The sequence below is a fragment of the Crotalus tigris genome, unplaced genomic scaffold, assembly GCF_016545835.1.
Source record: "Crotalus tigris isolate CLP2741 ecotype Arizona unplaced genomic scaffold, ASM1654583v1 scf7180000018048.2368360, whole genome shotgun sequence".
NCBI classification, from domain to species: domain Eukaryota; kingdom Metazoa; phylum Chordata; class Lepidosauria; order Squamata; family Viperidae; genus Crotalus; species Crotalus tigris.
The window spans coordinates 2,316,721-2,339,133 of record NW_024096794.1 but is presented as its reverse complement, the minus strand read 5'-3'; the positions used below and the strand labels follow the sequence as shown (position 1 = coordinate 2,339,133).

General features: G+C 36.7%; 1 protein-coding gene across 1 annotated transcript in view; it reads right to left on the bottom strand.

The window, feature by feature from the left end:
* DNAH8 (dynein axonemal heavy chain 8) overlaps positions 1-22,413 on the bottom strand; it is a gene marked incomplete at its 3' end in the record, with an annotated part of 110,344 nt that overhangs the window by 28,962 nt on the left and 58,969 nt on the right. The window contains exons 37-45 of the mRNA XM_039347014.1: positions 13,832-13,985; positions 13,552-13,715; positions 11,890-11,992; positions 11,553-11,657; positions 10,317-10,478; positions 6,904-7,128; positions 5,952-6,124; positions 5,540-5,718; positions 361-548 (exon numbers count right to left, since the gene is read on the bottom strand). Coding sequence (XP_039202948.1) covers positions 361-548; positions 5,540-5,718; positions 5,952-6,124; positions 6,904-7,128; positions 10,317-10,478; positions 11,553-11,657; positions 11,890-11,992; positions 13,552-13,715; positions 13,832-13,985 — 1,453 coding nt within the window. The remainder of the gene's footprint in view (positions 1-360; positions 549-5,539; positions 5,719-5,951; positions 6,125-6,903; positions 7,129-10,316; positions 10,479-11,552; positions 11,658-11,889; positions 11,993-13,551; positions 13,716-13,831; positions 13,986-22,413) is intronic.

Genomic DNA, 22,413 nt, shown 5'->3' with positions numbered 1-22,413 from the left:
AAAAGATAGACTAGAACAAGATAATGACCAGCAGCAAGGTGGTAGATTCAGTTACTGAAGCAATGGGGGCCCTGTTGGAAGAGCTGAAGGACCAGGTCAGGGGCAGATGGAGAAAATCTATCTATGTGGTCACTAAGAATCAACAATGACTTGATGGCATGTAAACAATCAGTTTTACTTGAGATATAAAATGTGCAATTGCTATAAATGTAATAGCTTGTAAATATATTGCTAGGATAGGCAAAATAATTAATGAAACATGTAATTTATTTTCAAGTAAGTTGTATAACAAATGTATGATTGATTTTCTCCCATCAATAATTAAAAAGAACCTCTACACTCTCGTCACAATAAATTTACCATTGTCAGAAAAATTCCAAACTCAGGGTTTAAGTCCACTACATCTCCATCAGAAAATATGAACTGCTTTTTCCTTTCTTTTCTTGCTGTCAAAATGATGTAAATTTGTTGAGCTGCTACTGACAAGACTGGTAATTCAATTCTGTTAAATTCATCAAAGCATCCCCAGGAGCCAGACTGTGCAAGACCTGAAACAGGAAATGATTTATGTTTAAACAGATTACAATTTTCCTGTAATTAATGTTTTCACATTCTTACCATATTGGGGCAACATCTCTTTTCCTAGAATTATACCCAGAGAGAAATATGAAGTGTCTGAACCTGGATATAATAATATCATAAAAAGGCAAATCATCTGGTAGTGTAACCTATTAGTAGAGTAAATGTTGGATTCCATTCAATAGTGTTTGGAAGCAATACTACTAAATCAAGCATAATACTGCACAGGTACCATACCACAAACATTGAAAAACATCTGAAAAAGATGTAAAGGGAAAGATCTATAATAAGATTCTCTATTAGCCCCATTCAGAGCTACAGTGAAAAACCTTTCCCTCTTTTAGTTATGCTGCTGACTTGTGAATAATCCGTATCTGCATTTACAGTACAACTATCTGGAGCAGAGAGCTTACATCACTATGCAATAACTTCCATGCTAGCTGGAACCTAACAATATTGGGTTATAGCTCACATAGAAACAATTTGTGTAGAGCTAGATTGCATCTCTAGAATAATTAGGAGAGATGAGGGATTACTTATCTCTCTGCCTCTCTCTCGGAGAATATTAACACTCAAAGGTAATATTAGATGAGGAATTTTGTTTGCAACCAAGCTATGTACACATTGAATTTGAATATCTAACCTTGTATAATGGCATGTGGGAATGACCTTGGAAGATAGGATGCTGCCTCAGGAATGATAAATTAAGAGATGGCACAGCCTTCATGCTGCATAATAGGCAGAGAAACTCAGAAACAAACCTCCCTAACTTATTAGGCTATAAAAGAGTCATTGAGGGTTTGCGGTATCAGACTTGCAAGATTCTGTTAATGAAGCTTTACAATAAAAGTAGAGTTAGTTCATCTGGTCATGATTCCTGTCTGGTCTGTCTGGGAAGGCTAACACTCTGCAATAATATTGATTCAAAATGATTATGGATTTCAAAGGTATTGACTCCTAGGTGGATACATAGATTGCATACCAGAAATTTCTGTTCTTGGTGTTGTGTCATTTAATCAGTAAGCCTTTGTCTCTAAACTAATCTGAAATGCTTTTCTATAGAGTCTACAGCTAAAATGATTTTTTTTAAATGTTTGGTACTATAGTATTCTCTTTTATGCATGAAATATCAATTGTGGGCATTGTAAATTTCTGAAATTATTTCAGTCATGATAATAATTAAACTGTTAGAATTCTAATTATAAAAAAGATACTGCTTACAACTATAAAATGGAGGATCATAATCTCCCAATAGATTTTCATTTTATGTTGCATTTAGCTGTATCTTATGCAACACATATGATTACATTTCTCTAGGTCTTCCATGAAACTATTTTTGATTTTGTATTTCTACTTTATTCTGGTATTAACAACCCAATGATATTTGAACAATGTTTATTCAAAAATAAATCCAACTTAACTTCAATTTCATTGCTTCAGGAAAGAATTTCTCATTAAGCAAAACTTAGTAATGCAGGACCTTTCTTGCGTAGAGTAACTCCAGACCCATTCAACCCATGATTATGGATATTATGTTACAAATTCTCCAGTTTTCTCTTTTCTTCTTGGAAATGTCAATGATTGAATCTAAGACTTCCTCTTTTCAAAGCATGTGCTCTACCAATTAGGTATATTTCTTTTTTTTTCTTTTTTCTTTCTTTTCCTTTTTCCTTTCCTTTCCTATCCTCTTTCCTTTTCTTTAGACAAGGCTTTAATTATTCTTCACCTTTAAAGGAGGCTTACTTAGTTTTGTCCCCAAGACCAACTTATGAAACATAAGCTAAGAAGTTTATGCTCATAGACTTATTGAAACTGCACATGTAGGTTTAGCCAATGGAGATTATTATGCTTAAAGCTTTGATATAGGGAGAGGTTGTGCACTTTCAGTGCCAGAATCAGGAGATCTAAGACCCTCCATTATAGTAGCTTCACTATCTTTTGTGATGAATACATTGTAAGTCTTATATGTAGGGGAGAAGAAGTGAGAATACATGAGACAATATCTAGAATTGTAGGTGGTGTAAAGGGAGCAAGTGACAAAATATGTCTAGTGATGTTATAGTGCAAATCCCGTGATTTATATACTTGCTGATAATGTTGAAATGCAAATACAACAAGCAGATCATAATAATATTTGTATCATGATGATGCAATGCAAATGTCATATTTCCATTTCTTGAGTTTGTAGCACCCATTTAGGAAGCAATGCATTTAATTTGCATTCAAATATATTTTAAACAACTGAAAACCAGAAAAAGTTACTATATATTTCTCACTAAGATTTGCTAAGATTTGATATGCTAATTTTGAGCCATTAATAATTATTAGGAAAAATATAGTGCGGCCGCCTTTGTACAACTAACATTGTAACCATGTTAATTCAAATGTAAGAATAATACTCAGAATAGAGTACAATATAAATATAGAAAGATATAAGATATAACTAGCAAAATGTCATACACATGTAAACATATCAGAATCTATAAAAATCCACAAGTGTTTTATCTTTGTAATAATGTCTGTATTCCTGCTTCTTTTATACAATCTATGCTGACGTGTATGCTAATATTCAAGGGCTTTATAAGCTATCAAATACATCTCAGAAAGGATATATTGGTGATCAGAGAGAGTTGGTAAGACAATATCTGATTCTTGAGGCTTTCTTTATGATCTGCTTCTTGCTGTATTGACCCCTGTGATGTGCTGTGCAAGAGCTTTCCTGGCTATCAAAGAAATATGATAGCCTTACTATCTTACTTGAGGTACAGTTCAAGGACCTTCTTCAAGGGCCTTCTTGTAAAAAAAGGGGTTTGGTGATAGAACTTCCTTGAAAAGGAAGACAAGGAGAAGAAGGAAATAGTTCATTTTGTCATTTGTCTTTCTGCTTTTAAATGTCTTCAGCCTTAGTCTGTAGTCAATAGGAAAACATTGGCTACAGTAGTATTGATGGGCTGTCAACTCAGAAGACAAAGCAAAGTCTATGATTGGATGTTCCTTCTTGTTCTGCAAGCTGTCCTGTGCTTGAATGAGCAGGGTTATTATCTCTGCCTTTCATCATATCCACCCCAATTATTAATGAGCTAGAACAGACTCAGTGAACACCTTCAGGCAAACCAAGTCATTACAAAAAGCCAACATGGGTTTGTCAAAAACAGATCATGCCAGACAAATCTTATTGCATTCTTTGATCAAGTGACAAAATTAGTGGACCAGAGGAATGCTGTGGATATAATTTACCTGGACTTCAGTAAGGCATTTGACAAAGTAGATCACAACCTACTACTTGATAAGATAGAAAAATGCAGGTTAGACAGCATCACCACCAGATGGATCCGTAGCTGGCTGACCGGCCGTACTCAGCATGTGGTCCTCAAAGGAATCACATCTACATGGAGGGAAGTGTGTAGTGGGGTACCCCAGGGCTCTGTTCTGGGCCCAGTGCTCTTCAACATCTTCATCAACGATTTGGACAAGGGGATAGATGGGGAATTCATCAAATTTCCAGACAAAACCAAGCTGGCAGGAATAGCCAACACTCCAGAAGACAGGCTTAGGATACAGGAGGATCTGGACAGACTTGAACACTGGGCGCTATCTAACAAAATGAAATTCAATGGTGAAAAAAGTAAGGTTCTACATTTAGGCAAGAAAAACCAAATGTACAGGTATAGTATAGGGGGTACCTTGCTCAATAGTAGTAACTGTGAGCGGGATCTCAGAGTCCTAGTGGACAATCATTTAAATATGAGCCAGCAGTATGGCTCATTTAAATATGAGCCAGCCAGCTGCAGCTGCCAAAAAAGCCAACACAGTGCTAGGCTGCATTAACAGAGGGATAGAATCAAGATCACACGAAGTATTAATACCACTCTACAATGCCTTGGTAAGGCCACACTTGGAATACTGCATCCAGTTTTGGTCACCATGATGTAAAAAAGATGTTGAGACTCTAGAAAGAGTACAGAGAAGAGCAACAAAGATGATTAGGGGACTGGAGGCTAAAACATATAAGGAAAGGTGGATGGAATTGGGTATGTCTAATTTAATGAAGAGAAGGACGAGGGAGGACATGATAGCAGTGTTCCAATATCTCAGGGCTGCCATAAAGAAGAGGGAGTCAAGCTATTTTCCAAAGCGCCTGAAGGCAGGACAAGAAGCAACGGATGGAAACTGATCAAGGAGAGAAGAAACTTAGAACTAAAGAGAAACTTCCTGACAGTTAGAACAATTAACAAGTGGAACAACCTGCCTCCAGAAGTGGCGAATGCTCCAATACTGGAATTTTTTAAGAAGAAACTGGACAGTCATTTGTCCAAAATGGTACAGGGTTACCTGCCTGAGCAGGGGGTTGGACTTGATGACTTCCAAAGTCCTTTACAACTTGATATTATTGTTGTTGTTGTTATTACTGACCTTTTCCATTCATGAATTCATTTGCAAAATTCCAAACCAAACATATTCTGTAATCTTAAACAGATTTACAGTCAGTAAATCCTGGAGTTTGTGTAGGAATGCAAATATCATTTGATAGTCTTATTTATATTCATGAAAGCATGGATTGCTGTCTATCCTAAACTTGAGTTCATCTTACATATTATGATTCAGAATAGCAACTAACTCCTATAGGCTAGCAATTAATTTTATTATACAGCGAGTCCAACTCCATGTCAGTGTAACTGGTTGTCTAGCCTCTGCAAGAACATCTTTGATAAATCCATCTCATTTGAAGGTTCTTGGTTCTACCATCAAACTGCTCTTTCTTATCCCTGAACTACTTTATTTAGTATCCTGATTCTGGAACAATGGGCACAAGGTTTCAAATTCCCTGTTATGCTGTAGCAGGTATTTGAAGAATGCTATCGTTCCCCTGCCCTCTCTGCTTTCTTCTTAAGGGTAAACATCTTCATTCTATCTTCGTGGGGCTTTTATCATCTAAACCACCTAATAAGCTAATTCTTACCTTTGAATATTCGTCCCAATCCTCTGAAATCCATTTGATCTGAACAATTAAATACTACTACATATTTCCCCAGTGCTTTCCCCATATCCTTGGTTGTTTCTGTTTTACCAGTCCCTGCAGGTCCTGCTGGGGCTCCTCCCATGTTCATTCCCAAAGCTTGAGCTAATGTAATATAGCATCTGTAAAGATAAATGTATTTATCTTTATAAATATATTTGTACACATCAAAAACGATTCTTTAAAAATTTTGAGTTTAGGTATCATATAAACCTTTTAACAAATAGAGTGGAAAAGTGTAGAATTTAATGCAGTTATTTTTAAAATTAATTAGAAGTAACAGGGAGAAAAGATTGTGCTCCAGTTTGCAACACTAAGACTCCATCAGACTTAAATATAAATAAATTATTCGCACCTGTCTGTTAAAGGGGTAATGACGAGACGATCTGTGCATCCCAGAAATTCATTTTGATAAACAAAATCAACATCAGTAATAGACACCAATGTGTGATCAAGATCTTCCTTGAAATAGAATCTGCACTGCTTTAACCATTCAAAATCAGACACTGATTTTATATGCATTTTAACCTTCAAAACAGAAAAGAAGCCTGAATTATACCAGAACTGCACAGAAACATTATTTCAGGGAATTGATGAATTTCAGGGATGGAATGATAAATATTTGCTTAGTTAGTGCCCCTGCCAACCCTCTCCAATTAATATTATCTCAAATTAACACATTTCATGTTTGGATTAACTTTGTTATTTTATTTCCTTTCTCACTTTTACAGTAGAAATGTTTTGGAACATTTGCTATGCTCATTCTCCAGTCTTTCTTCTGAAGATGAGACATCAATTACAGAAGTCCATCACTGAATTATTTGCCAATTGCTACTAGACATTTCTGCAAAATTTCAGCTAAAATATACAGATTTATTAATTTTGTCTTTAAATATTCAGAGCTAGAATTGTGTATGTGGGGTGCAGATGCAGATGGTAGTTTTCCCACTCATTCCCCAGTGTTGACTCCCATCCTGATGCCCTGCACTGTTGGTGCAGTGGTTAAAGTGCAGTATTGCAGGCAAACTCTGCCCACAATCTGGAGTTTGATCCTGATGACCCGAATGTTGACTCAGCTTTCCATCCTTCTGAGGTCAGTAAAATGAGTACCCAGATTGTTGGGGGCAATATTCTGACATTGTAAACTGCCCAGAGATTTCTGTAAATCACTATAGCAATACCAATAGCACTTAGGCTTATATATCGCCTAAGTGCTATTGCTATATCCAAGAACAAAACAGACATAACATAATTTGAACAATTTTATATATACATTAGCTTATCAGGCATCAATATTTCCATATTACCAGGTCATCAAAGATATCACGCTGATGTACATGGATGGTGATAAGGGTTTCAAATTTTACTCGGTCAAACTTGGAAAGATCATGAGTAGTCTGGCTAATAAGCGTATTTAGAATATCCAGAAATTTCTGATTGGTCACTGACATAATTTTCCGATCATCTTTTGCATTAGTTAATGCTTCTTCCGAATCATGGGTCCATAGCATTTGAATTCCCAGCAATCCTACCTATAATTTAAACAAATAATGTGTACAGGAACATTTATAGTTCAACGAATAACAAATATTTTAACAACTCCCAATTTTAAATTCTAATTTAGGGTGATTGATATGAACAACTAATAAATTGGGTTTTATTACAGATTTTGTCTTTTATGCAGGGTGAAAAATCAGAACACTTTCAAAGGTACTCAGAATAAAAGCCGAACCTTCTTTTGCTGTATTGCCACAGAGATAACAAACAAGGAGCACTCCAAGGAAAAGGGCTGAGGAAGCAAGTTTGGAAGCTTAATAAAGAACGTCTGTGAGGAGGTTTCCATTTTTCATCAGTGTGGGCAACTTATGTCAAACAGACTCTAATTGGTTCTTACCTTATCTCCTTTGGAGGGGAAGATAGCCTAAAGAAAGAATAGAATAGAATGGAATGGAATGGAATGGAATGGAATGGAATGGAATAGAATAGAATAGAATAGAATAGAATAGAATAGAATCTGGAAAGGACCTTGGAGGCCTTCTAGTCCAGCCTATACCATCTTAGACTGTCTAGCCTCTTTTTAAAAATCTCCAGTGATGGAGCACCCACGATTTCTGGGGGCAAGCTATTCCACCGGTTAATTGTCCTCACCGTCAGGAAGTTTCTCCTTAATTCCACATTGCTTCTCTCTTTGACCAACAACCATTGTTTCTTGTCTTGCCCTGTGGTGCTTTGGTGAATAACGTGACCCCCTTTTCTTTGTGGCAGCCCCTCAAACACTGGAATACTGCTATCATGTCTCCCCTATTTCTTCTTTTCTTTAGACTAGCCAAACCCAAGTCCCATAGCCGTTCTTTGTATGTTTTAGTCTCTATGCCTTTGATCACCTTAGTACCTCTTCTCTGAATTTTTTCCAAACTCTCAACATCTTTTTTGTGATATGATGACCAAAACTGGCTACAGTATTCCAGGTGTGATCTTACTAGGGTTTTATAAAGTGGTACTAATACCTCACGTGATCTTGATTCTATGCCTGCTTATACAACCCAGGATTATATTAGCTTTCTTGGTTGCTGCTGCACACTGCTGGCTCATGGTTAAGTGAACGTCCACTAGGACTCCAAGGTCCCTCTCATAGTTACTGTTTTTTAAGCCCGGTCTCGCCCAATTGTACTACTATCTTTGATTTTTCCTGCCTAAAAGTAAAACTTTGCTTTTCTCCAAACTGAAACTCATTTTGATGGATAGGGCCCATTGTTCAAGTTTGTCAAGATCTTTTTGGATCCTGAGTTTGTCTTCTGGAGTGTTGGCTACTCCTGTCAGTTTGGTGTCATTTGCAAATTTGATGATTTCCCCTTCAATTCCCTCATCTAAGTCATTGATGAAGATATTGAAGAGTACTGAGCTTAAGACGGAACCTTATGGTACCCCACTGCTTACTTCTCTCCATGTGGATGTAGCGCCATTGAGGACTACTCGTTGAGTATGGTTTGCCAGCCATCTACAGATCCATCTTGTGGTGGTGTTGTCTATTCCACCCTTTTCTAGTTTACCAAGCAGTAGGTTGTAGTCTACTTTATCAAATGCCTTACTGAAGTCTAAGTATACTATGTCCACAGTATTTCGCTGGTCTATTAGTTTAGTCACTTTGTCAAAGAATGAAATAAGATTGGTTTGGCATGATCTGTTTTTAACAAACCCAAGCGGGCTACTGATTATAACTGTGTTTGCTTCTAGTTATTCGCAGATCTGTTTTTTGATTATCTTTTTCAGGAACTTCCCAGGTATTGATGTTAAACTGATTGGTCTGTAGTTTCCTGGGTATGTTTTTTTTTTCCTTTCTTGAAGATGGGAACCACATCGGCCCTTTTCCAATCTTCAGGTATTTCCCCGGTGCTCCAGGATTTTTGAAAGATGTGGTGCAATGGTTCTGAGATAACATCTGCCAGCTCCTTCACAACTCTGGGATGTAATCTGTCAGGCCCCAGTGATTTATATTTGTCAAAGTTGGATAGGTGTTCTCTTACCATTTTCTTGCTTATTTTAATTTTTGTTTCTAATTTGTCTTTTGCAGTGGGGTTTTTTTTTTTGATATGTTAGGCTATAGTTTGTTTTTGTGTGAAGACTGATTGCAAAGTATGAGTTAAGCAGCTCTGCTTTCTCTTTTTTAGTGGTATCTTGCTGGTATGGGCTTTTATGATTGCATTTTTCAGAGTTTCCCATGCTTCTTGGGTTGTTTTCCCCTTTAGAATTTTCATCCATGGGATCTTTCTTAGGTTCTCTCTGAGTCTGTTAAAGTCAGCTCTTTTGAAGTTTAAGACACTGGTTGGAATGTTTTCTGTTGCTAGTGTTTGTGTTATATTAAATTCCAGTATGACATGGTCACTTTCGCCCAAGGTTCCATCAACTTCAACTACCTCTATCACTTCTTCTCTATTAGTTAGAATTAAGTCCAATATGGCTTTACGTCTAGTTCTCTCCTCCACCTTTTGGATGACAAAGCTGTTGGCTAGGTTGCTGAGGAATCTGCTTAATCTCCTGCTAGCTCCAGAGTTTGTCTCCCAGTTGATATCTGGATAATTGAAGTCTCCCATTACTACTGTGGTATGCTTCCTACATACATTTGTTAACTGGTTGGCAAAGAGTTCATCTATTTCTTCTGATTGGCTGAGTGGCCTGTAATATACACCTATGGTAATGTCACTTTTTGTCTCTTTTATATTGACCTATATACATTCTGGAGACATTTCATCTTGGGTCAGAACCTCTGAAATCCTGGGGACACATGGGAGCCTCCCATTTCTAAAACTGACCGCTTTTATATATATAATTAAAGCAGCCACCATGTCACATTGCCTGAATATTGCATGTAAGTATTTTTTGTCTCTTCTTTCACCCCTTTTATCTTTTCCAAAATTGTCACGGTTGCACCACTTTTTTATTCATATTCACTTTATACTAATCTAGAACAAACCATTGTCTAAATCAATCAATCAATCAAAGGAGGGTCCAAATTTGGTAGCATTAAGCCGTTGTAATGTTCACACGAAAACAAAGAGATCTGCACACTATTAATTACTTGCTTCATTTGTTGTCACAAAGAGAAAGTTATAGTTCACAAAATTAGGTAAATCTTTCCAAGCTTTTTATTTATTATTGGCATGTAAATTCAGCCTCTTCGCATGCTTGTGTTTGAACACCAACTAGTTTTCAAATTTCTCACCTGTGCTGGGAAATGATATAGGAAATTTAGTAGTTGGAAGCTTGGATCGCTAATCTGATAAAATGCACCCCGAATTACACAATGTAATGAAGACTGTTGCATTTTCAATAGGTCCAACAGCCAAAGCTCTACGGGTCCTTTTGCATTTACTGGGGTGTCCAACTGAAATAATATATAACACATATATGTTATTACCCATTATGGCTTAGCATTATATTCATATCAGGCCATAATACATTCAACAAATATGGTTATTTGTATTCAACAAAATACAGTATAGTACTTAAAAGTCCCGACCTGTTGAGTATGTATGCAACAACAGAGATATACATAGTAGATAAAAGATATTGAAAGCAGGAAGAGTGCTTTCCTTTAATGGCTGTAACTTTCAATCTATTTGATTCTTTCCTGTTCTGATACCAGAATTCTTAGGGAACATTCTGAAAGGTGTAATCTAACTTATCTGGAGAAAGATTTGCTTATTTCTTTCAAATAGCAGGAATTTGAAAGTTAATATATTTATTGAAAAACAAATAATCTAGCGCTATATTTTTTAAACATTAGATATAAATGTTGCCTAACAGAGTGTCAGAGTATATTACCTACTGCTGTTAATTATGGGTTAGTAAAACAAGGCTATCTTGAAGCTTAATATTCATTAAAACAGTGTTTCTTAAAGTGTGGTCTCAGGGTTCTGTAAAATCAAAATTATCTGCCACCCTATGTTGAAAAATTATATAATATAAAAATCCAATCAATTGTGATAGTGGTATATTCAGCAATGAATATATTAATTTTAATTTTTAATACAGTAAACACAGATAAATATATCATTAAAAGCTCTTTTGGGGTCCACCATAATTTTTAAAAGTTGAAGAGGTTCTGAAATAAAAATGTTTAAGAAACATTGTATTAAAGAACATGTTATAAGATTAATTAACATATAATACATAACATAATAAAAATTATGAATACTACAAATGTACTCCATACCACCTGACTGACAGTCATTAAAACATATTAAATTCCACATTTTCAATAAAATTCTAAGCATCCTTTGGCAAATCTAGGAGTGGAAAGGGGATTATTTATAGCTAAGATAATTTAATATTTTTTATTTTTTATTTGGTTTGTGCAAAGTAACATGAGTTTCTTTTTAATTTAGGAATATTTTGCAGCATAAAATAACTATTTTTAAAATTAAAATTATACTAATTTAACAAGGTAAAATGTTACAGAAATTTTTTCTCCTTCTCTTGATACAACTGTCATAATGCGATCATAATCCTTTGGGTGAAATTCCACTTCATTTATATTGTCAGATAAACCAGGAAGGTGTGGCTAAAAGAAAAATGAGACGAATTACAACAATATAATTGTTATTTAAATTAGCCATTCTCATAAATAAGATTATATGTTAAAGGAAAAAAATGTAGAACTGAAGAATTGTAATATAAGCAGTTTGTACTGATAACTATTCCAACACAAGTCAATATTCACTGAGGATTTATCATATGATAAATAATTATCCATCCATATATGAGTACAAACCTATATAACACTTGTAACCTACCTGAATAGTGTGAGAATCACTAGCCTGTCCAAGTATCTCCAGAAGGGCAGGATCAGAAATAAAAAAGAATCTAGGAAACAGTAATCTTTTTTTTTCCAAATACCTTTAGTAAGAAAAGAAGTATATTTCAGAAAAACATTTATTCTCCTGTTTTATGAATATGTTTTATCAGCTAAGACTGTAATTACACGTACATACAAATATTTTGAGCTTTCAGCTGAATTTCTACAAAATTGTTTTTAGATTTACATATGTAAATAGGTTAACAGCCATATGAATCAGAGAGGAATAACTTGCAGCCCTTAAGATGTTCCTGGATTGCAATTCCCATTATCGTTTTCTATGAACCACGATGGCTAAGATTTACAGAAGGTCTTTCTCAGCATATCACTGATCCCTTATAGAGCTATATCTAGATCCACCATTAGAAGTTCACCTTCTAAGTTTATTGGAGCTTTCCCTCAAATAAATGTATGCAGCAAAGGTAAAGCTTTCTTCTGCCCAGTTGTGTCTGACTCGAGGGGGTGGTGTTCACCTCTGTTTCTTAGCCGAAGGATCAGCATTGTCTGAAGACATTTCCATGGTCTTATGACCAACATGACTATATACTGAGGTGCATGGAATGCTATTACCTTCTCACCGAAAAGGTATCTATTTATCTACTCACATTTGCATGCTTTCCTTCAAGATTGGCAGAAACTGGGGCAAGTAACAGGAGCTCACCCCATTGCGCAGTGCTTGGGTTTTGAACCCGGGCTGTCAACTTTCCAGCTGACAAGCTCAGCGTCTTTAGCCATCACACCCATAAGAATTGTATGCAGTATTACATCTTTAAGCTTTATGGCACATAGTTCTTTCTATTTTTATTACAATAGATCAAGATAATTGGTGGAATAATGCTGGAAATAAATTATTCAAGTTCTGGAATTTTTCAACTGTGTGAAGCTGCCACTGAACTCCAAGAGCCAATGTCCTTCTTGTTTTAGATAGATTCCCTATTCAAATGTCTTTATTGCTTTTTTTAGTGTGTGTAATCCTCACATCAACTTTCTTTTATCAATTATATGTGATACAACTGGACCTCTGCTTCATTTCGCTTCAGCATCTTCAAACACAGTTTGCACCAGAAAATCAAATACAAGTTAAAACTGAAATGCAAATAACTAGAACCCTGAATTTTGGGGAAAATCTAGGGCTGTTTTATCCTTTTTTTGCTCCCTTTAAATATTACCAGTGAATTAAATATGTAAAACTTTTACTTCAAAGAGATGTATAACGATATTCTTTTATTTTGCAACTTCTTCTCATTACTTTCTGAACATTTTTAAAAAATGAAAAGAAATATTCAAGGCTAGAGAATATAACCAAAATTACATGCTCAAGTCTAAACTCATAAGTTTACAATTAGCTATACCATGCTACATATTAATCTAAAATGTTAATATTCTCTCTTTAAATAACAATATTCTTAAAATTGTCCTCCCAAAAATAATTTAGAATGCCACTAGAATAAGAGGCAGATTAATAAAATAAAAATAAAAATGCACTGTTAAATTATGGCAATAATTTTTATTATTGTTGTTGTTGTAGTTATTATTATTATTATATCTTAATAATAATAATATCTTTGCAGCATTGAAAAAATATTAATAATTTTTTTACCCTGTAAGTGATTTCTGGCATACTTCCAATTGTTCATGTAAATGTGGTAAAAGTTGTCCCATAGTTTCATCTCCAACACAACAGCTAATTACATTGGGATTTTCATGTGCTCGCTGCATTATTTTTATCCATGATTTATCTATGTTTTGAAAACGTTTTGCTTCCTAAATAGAATAAATTCATATTCATTTGAATAAGAATCAGAGGTCATTCAAGCTAGATACATTTAAGCTTAAATATTTGCACAGTACAGCAGTAGCTGATTTACCTACTGATTTACCTGGGGTAATTGCTTGGCGATATCCCCACCTACAAAAACAGCTTCAAGGTAAACCCAGAGGTTTTGTACAATCAACCATTCTTCAATTATATCACTGGAGGTGCTGAGTTTGAATATCCAGTTTTGAATATCTTTTTTAAATGGTGCATTGTATCTAAAAATAGAAGGCAAAGAAAAGAGCTGATGTAGTTCCCACTTCAAAAAAGGGAAAAAAAGGATCCAGGAAATTACAGACCTATCAGCCTGACCTCAATACCTGGGAACATTCTGGAAAAGACAATCAAACAACGAATCGGCGAACACCTACAGGCAAACCAAGTCATTACTAAAAGTCAACACGGATTTGTCAAAAACAGATCATGCCAGACAAATCTTATTGCATTCTTTGACCAAGTGACAAAATTAGTGGACCAGAGGAATGCTGTGGTTATAATTTACCTGGACTTCAGTAAGGCATTTGACAAAGTAGATCACAACCTACTACTTGATAAGATAGAAAAATGCGGGTTAGACAGCATCACCATCAGATGGATCCGTAGCTGGCTGACTGGCCGTACTCAGCGTGTGGTCCTCAATGGAACCGCATCTACATGGAGGGAAGTGTGTAGTGGGGTACCCCAGGGCTCTGTTCTGGGCCCAGTGCTCTTCAACATCTTCATCAACAATTTGGACAAGGGGATAGATGGGGAACTCATCAAATTTGCAGACAACACCAAACTGGCAGGAATACCAACACTCCAGAAGACAGGCTTAGGATACAGGAGGATCTGGATAGACTTGAACACTGGGCGCTATATAATAAAATGAAATTCAATGGTAAAAAAAGTAAGGTTCTACATTTAGGCAAGAAAAACCAAATGTACAGGTATGGTATAGGGGGTACCTTGCTCAATAGTAGTAACTGTGAGAGGGATCTCAGAGTCCTAGTGGACAATCATTTAAATATGAGCCAGCAGTGTGTTGCAGCTGCCAAAAAAGCCAACAGAGTGCTAGGCTGCATTAACAGAGGGATAGAATCAAGATCATGTGAAGTATTAATACCACTTTATAATGCCTTGGTAAGGCCACACCTGGAATACTGTATCCAGTTTTGGTCACCATGATGTAAAAAAGATGTTGAGACTCTAGAAAGAGTACAGAGAAGAGCAACAAAGATGATTAGGGGACTAGAGGCTAAAACGTATAAGGAACGGTTGCTGGAATTGGGTATGTCTAGTTTAATGAAGAGAAGGACGAGGGGGGACATGATAGCAGTGTTCCAATATCTCAGAGGCTGCCATAAAGAAGAGGGAGTCAAGCTATTTTCCAATGCACCTGAAGGCAGGACAAGGAGCAACGGGTGGAAACTAACCAAAGAGAGAAGCAACCTAGAACTAAGGAGAAACTTCCTGACAGTTAGAACAATTAACCAGTGGAACAATCTGCCTCCAGAAGCAGTGAATGCGCCAACACTGGAAGTTTTTAAGAAGAAACTGGACAGCCATTTGTCCGAAATGGTATAGGGTTTCCTGCCTGAGCAGAGGATTGGACTAGATGACCTCCAAGGTCCCTTCCAACTTATTATTATTATCGATCATCGCACAGTCAGCCAGATGTTCAGACTGGATTTGGCATTTTGTCTACCTATCGAGTCCTTACCCAGGACCTGGGATAGGCAGATGGGATGTTTGATGGTATTACAGATATCGTCGCAGGATGGAAGCAGTTCCTAATAAGGCTGCCTTTTGCAATTGACTAATAGCGAATTTGTCAATGCCAATGTGTTCAAGTGGTGCTCCAGTTGTTTTGGGATTGCACCCAAGGAGCCTATGACTATTGGTACTACCCTTGCTTGCTTTTGCCACAGTCTTTCTATTTCTATTTGTAGGTCTTTGTATTTTGTTATCTTCTCCAGTTCTTTCTCTTCTATTCTGCTATCTCCAGGCACTGCCACGTCCACTATCCAGACTTTTTTGTCTTTCTTATCGACAATTGTTAAGTCTGGGGTGTTATGTTGCAGGTGCTTGTCTGTTTGAATTCTGAAGTCCCAGAGCAGTTTAATTTTATCATTTTCTATGACTTTCTCTATTTTATGATCCCACCAGTTTTTGCTTACAGGCAAATGATATTTTTTGCAGATCTTCCAATGCACCATTGTTGCTACTTTGTCATGCCGCTGCTTGTAATCAGTCTGTGCAATCTTCTTGCAACAGCTTACCAAGTGGTCCACTGTTTCTTCAGCTTCTTTGCATAGGCGGCACTTACTGTCTGTTGCTGTCTTCTCAATTTTGACTTTGTATGCATTTGTCCTTAAGGCTTGGTCTTGTGCAGCCAGAATTAGTCCCTCGGTCTCTTTCTTCAATTTTCCTGCTCTTAGCCATTGCCAGGTTTTATTATTATCTGCTTTCCCAGCTATTTTTTTCATGTATTGGCCATGTAGTGCTTTGTCTTCCCATGCCTCTATTCTGTTCTTCATTTGGTCTTTCTTGTAGGCCAGTTTGGTCTCTCCAGTAGTTAGTAAGCCTTCCTGATATACTAATTTCAGTGCATCTTCATCATTGTTCTTCAGATATTCTTCCAAAGCCATTTTTTCTTCTTCAACCATCTGATGTACTTGTAGCATTCCACGCCCACCTATTTGCCTTGGTAGATAAAGTCTATCAATGTCACTGCGTGGATGAAGGGCATGATTCATTGTCATTATTTTTCTGGTCTGCCTATCCATTGCTTTTAGTTCTGCTTGAGTCCAGTCCACTATTCCAGCTGTGTACCTAATGACTGGGATTGCCCAGGTGTTGATTGCCTTTATGGTATTTCCTCCATTGAGTTTGGATTTTAAGATCTTCTTCACTCTCTTGATGTATTCACCTCTAATCTTTTTCTTGACTTCAGTGTGCTTGATGTTGTCAGCTTGAAGGATACCCAAGTATTTGTAGTACTCTTCCTCATCCAGACTCTTAATGTTATTTTCGTGGGGCATCTTGATTCCTTCAGTTTTCATTATTTTTCCTTGTTTGATAGTAAGTGTGGCACATTTGTCCAAGCCAAACTCCATTACAATATCTTGGCTATATATACGGACAGTGTTGAGCAGCGATTCTATTTCAGATGATGTTTTTCCATACAGCTTCAGATCATCCATATAAAGGAGGTGGGATAGTCTGGCAGATGTTTTTGATGTTTGATAGCCATGTCCTGAGTTATTCAGTATTGTTGACAGAGGAAACAGTGCAATAACAAATAGTAATGGTGATAATGAATCTCCTTGAAATATTCCTCTCTTGATATTAACCTCTCCCAGCTTCTCACCATTGATCTGCAACTGTGTCTTCCATTGTGCCATCGATCTTTGCACAAATTTTCTGATGTTTCTACTGACTCCTGTTATTTCTAGGCACTTTATTATCCAATCATGTGGCAGAGAGTCAAATGCCTTTTTGTAGTCAATCCATGCCACATTCAGGTTGGTCTTCCTTCTCTTGCAGTTTTCCAAGATCATTTTGTCTATTAGGAGTTGATCTTTTGTTCCTCTGCTATTGGGGCGGTTTCCTTTCTGCTCAGGTGGAAAGAGATTGTTTTCAACTAGATGCTGTTGCACTGCATCAGCTACTACACCAGTTAGTAATTTGAAAGTTGTTGGTAAGCAGGTAATTGGCCTGTAGTTACCTGGTGTTGCCCCTTTTGCTGGATTTTTCATTATTAGGTAGGTTTTCCCAGTTGTTAGCCACTTTTCAATTTCTCCTCCTTGTAGTATATTGTTGAACTGCTTGGCAATGAGTGGGTGTATAACAGTTAGATGTTTCAACCAAAACCCATGCAGTTCATCTTCACCTGGTGCTGACCAATTTTTGATTTTCTTTGCTCTTTTTTCTACCATTTTTGTTGTTATTACTAGTTCTTTCATTTCAACTTCTGTTTTATTTGCATCCACCTCTTTTAACCAAGCCGCATCCTTATTGTATTTCTTTGGGTTATCCCATATCTGCTTCCAGAACTGCACTGTTTCTTCCTTGTCAGGTACTGACTGATTCCTTGCAGTTTCTCCATTGATGGATTGGTAGAAACGTTTCTGATTGGATTGAAATTGGAGGTTCTGCCTATAGTTTGCAATTCGAGCTTCATATCTACTGATTTTCCTGGCTATAGCTGTTATTTGTTGCTTTATTATTTCCAGTGCTTCCTTGATCTTCCTTGTTTCTAAGTGGTATTTCTTGATTAGGTATTCTTTGGTCTTCTTGTTCTTCAGCTTCTTTTCTTTCATCTGTTCTAGCTTGCTTGCATGTGATCTTAACTTGCTGATCTTATTTTCTAGTCTAACCTTCCATTTTTCTGGTGCACTGTTTGTTTGTTTTTCTTCTTTGTTGATTTTGCATCCCAGGTATTCTGTTATAACTGCAGCTGTGCTGTACATTAGTTGGTTTGTTTCTTGCAGTGAATTGGTGCTTATACTTGATATTGCAATATTTGCATCTTTTAATGCTTGTGCTAGCTGTTTTTTTGGAACAAGCTTCAATGCAGGTAGCCTTATTCTGTTGTTTTTGTGCTGTTCTAGATGCTCAGTTATTCTTTGTTTCAATTCTTTTATTTCTTTAGTTAGAGGGTTTTGTTCTTCCTGAGGTAGAGGTGCCTGATTTCCAAATGAGAACAGTTGTATATCTCTGCTAGATTCCTTCACTGCCAACTCCCCCTGGTTTGCCTCTACATTCTGAATTACTTCTGGTAAGGCTTTGATTTCTTTGCCCTGGGTAAACCTTTGCAGTTCGTCCAATTCTGTTTCTGTGAATACTTTATTTCGTGTTATAAATCGGCGTTGATCTGCTAGTCTCTGTTCTGTTATTTCTGATTCTGGATGTTGTTCTTTCCAGAACTGGTGCATTCGTTTTAGATATCCTCTTCTTGTTGGACTTGATCTGTAGTAACAGATCATTATTTCTTTGTTTTCCATCACTGTGTATCTGCGACGGGTAAACACCTTTTCTTCCAGTAGTTCTGCAGCTGCTGGCCCTGGTTGCTCAGCCAACAGTCCTGAGTCCTGTAACCCATTTTTCACCAGATATCCAGGAACTCCAATATCTAGTGCGGACCTTGTTAACCCGGGCGACGTCCGAGCCGGTATGGCATTCTGCAATTTACGTCTCACCATATTTTTTATGGGAGAGACACTCTTTGTCTGACTCCTCTGATGAGACCTGTCCAGTATGGTTGAACCTCTGGCATAGCTCTCATCTTCCTCAGAGTACACAAGCCCCACAACCACGTCAAGGTAGTGCCTCACTGGGGGCTATTATTATTATTATTATTATTATTATTATTATTATTATTATTATTATTATTATTTCAGGATTTATATTTCTCAATTATCAATTGTTTTAGCCTCTAACAGTAAGGGAGAAATATGAACATCTGCGGGAAAAAAAAGAGAGAGAAGGGCAGTGCATTCTTAATAATAATCCAAACATAAACAAATAATTGGCCCTCAAGCTAGCAGTGTTAATGATGAAATCCCATGTCTATGGAGATTCTCAGTCATCCAGGTCATTGGTTGGTCCAAAGGTGTTTTTATATGAAGAAGCTTCTTGGATGAGAAGTGAAACATCTTCAGGGAAAAACAGAGTGCATTGCAAAAGCAATCTGTCCATTGCTTATAATACAGAATGAGAAGTATAATGCTTCAAAAAGCACAGCTTCATTCATTTGGTTGAAAATGCCCAGATAACATGAACTTCTTCTGCCGTCATATATGTAGAGCTGTTGCCAAAATGGAAGGGAGAACATGGCATTGGAAGCAGATCGAGTCTATTGTATAACAAAGGAACCAGTGATTGTTTCCTCAGACAGCTATGAAGCAGTAGGCAACTCTGAAGTCCAAAGACATTATCACCTGGCAAATGAGGGGTAAGTTATTCTTTACAGTTACTGTGTAGATTCTACATGTTATAAAGTTGTTCATTTCCCACAGACTAAATGGGCTGAATGCCATGACCCATTTTTTTCAGCATTGTGAAATAATGTGAGTAAAAGCTATGGCAATCTTTCCTTTGTGTTAGGCACTTATTTGAGAGTTCCCATGTAGACTGCAAATTTCATCGCTGCTGTAAGGAGCAATCGGATGATGATTAAAACTTAATAGAAGCAAAGAATCAAACCCTATGTCATAGTTACAAGGAACAATAGTTAGAACACTTGATGATCAGTTTTCATCATTTCATGGAGATAAAAGTCAAAAAGACTTTCTGGAAGCGTCCTTTGGTTTATGGCAGGGATCTTTCCACAAAAAGCTTCTGTTAATACAACTCAGCTAAAAAACTCTGGAAGTGCACAAATACAAAACTATCTTAGAGAAAAACTATTAGTATGATGCATAATGTCAAATAACGTCTGCTATATAATAGTCATAGCCAAAGTGGGAGAAGTTAACGGGGGCTGCTTATCCTGTCTGACAGTTGCCATGCTTTTAGTAGACAGAAATGCTGTTATGCAAGAAATACAGCTTCATGTTCCATCTTCTATTCCTTTTCATCTAACTAAAGTACTGAAGTTTGCAGATGTTACAACAGCCATTGGTCTCATTTGAGATAGTGATGAATCTGCATTCAGATGGGAGGTTGAACAACTGGCCCTGTGGTGCAGCTGGAACAATCTAGAACTGAATATACATAAAACTGTAGAGATGATAGTAGATTTTAGGGGGAGCTCTCTTATTCTATCACTTTTTACAATATTAGGTAGCACAGTATCCACAGTAAAGTCCTTCTCAAGTTTCTCCCAGAATTTGAAATGGACACCTAACATTAGAACCATAATTAAAAAGGCACAATAAAGAATGTTCTTCCTGCACCATCTCAGAAAGCTCATACTGCCCAAGGAGCTGCTGATACAGTTCTGCAGAGAATTATTAGTCTGTCATTTGTACTTCTATGATGGTCTGATTTTGTACAATAACTAAACAGGACAGGCACAGACTTCAACAGATAGTTAGAACTGCAGAAAAAACAATTGCAATCAGCCTCCCTTCCATTGAGGACCTGTATACTGCACGAGGTAGAAAATATCTACAGACCATCATATCCTGGACATAAACTGTTTCAACTACTCCACTCAGGTCACAGCTATATGGCATTGCATGCCAAAACAACCAGATACAGTCCCCTCCCCCTCCACTCTACCACTCTGTTAAACACATAGTTTTATAGCACTGTTGATTCCTAAGGATATCTAACCATGTAACAGGACTGTATTACTGTTATCCTTCTCATCTTTCCTATTACTTACTCCTGTCAGTAATTTATGACTATCACTTTGTTGGCCATGAATTCATGTAGACCTAACCCTAACACTAGAATAATTTTCATTGGCAATGAGACTTTCCAATGTATTTTAATGTGGTCCACAATCAACTCCAAAAGAAAAGCTGTCAACTTCTCTTTTCTTACAAAATCACTAAGAATCTCCCTCTAGCATTAGCTTTTGGGCATGACTCCAAGTACACCTAACCCTAACCCTAACCCTAGATTCATTATCATTGACAATGGGAGTTTCCCATGTATTTTACTGTGGTCTACAAACAATTCCGAATGAAAAGCTGTCAACATCTCTTTCCACAGAAAACTGTTAAGAATCTATCCCTAACATTCGTTTTTGGGCATAACTCCAATTAGATCTAACTCTAGATTCATTTTCATTGGCAATGGCATTTTCCCATGTATTTTACTGTGATCAACAAACATCTCTGAATGAAAAGCTATCAATGTCACATTCCTTAGAAAACTACTAATAATCTATCCCTAGCATTAATTTTTGGCTATGACTTAAAGCAGATCTAACCCTAATCTTAATCCTAACCATAAACCTAGATTCATTTTCATTGCCAATGGGATTTTTCCATGTATTTTACTGATGTCAACAAACTACTCCAAAGGAAAAGATGTCAATGTTACTTTAATCTAAGAATCTATTCCTAGCATTAATTTTTGGTCTTGTCTCTAAGTAAACCTAACCCTAATGCTAACCCTATCCCTTGATTCATTTTCATTGGCAATGAGATTTTCCAATTTATGTTATTGTTGTCCACAATCAACTCCGAACAAAAAGCTGTCAACATCTCTTTCCTTAGAAAACTTCTAAGAATCTATCCCTAACATTAATTTTTGGCCATGAGGCCAAGCAGACCTAACCCTAACTCTAACCCTAAGCCTAGATTCATTTTCATCGGCAATGGGATTTTCACATGTATTTTACTGTAGTCTGCAAACAACTATGAATGAAAAGATATCAATGTCGGTTGATAATATTCTTTTCCATTCCATTCCATTCTACTTGTCTCCTCCTTATTTTCACAAGCTTGCTAACCTGATGACATGCTGTCTTTCATATCTCTCATAAGAGAAACTGGCAAAAGTTGTAGAGCTGCCTTGCCCAGCTCAACTACATCACAGTGTTACAGAGGGATATACTTGCAATGTAGCTCTGATATCAACATTAATTAAGAAGTACAAATTTGTTTGAATGCAAGGGCTGTTTTGCTAGATGTTATCATTTATACTGAAGGGGATACAAAACCTCATGCATAAACACACTCTCAGTGTCTTTGCTAGCTTGGAGAG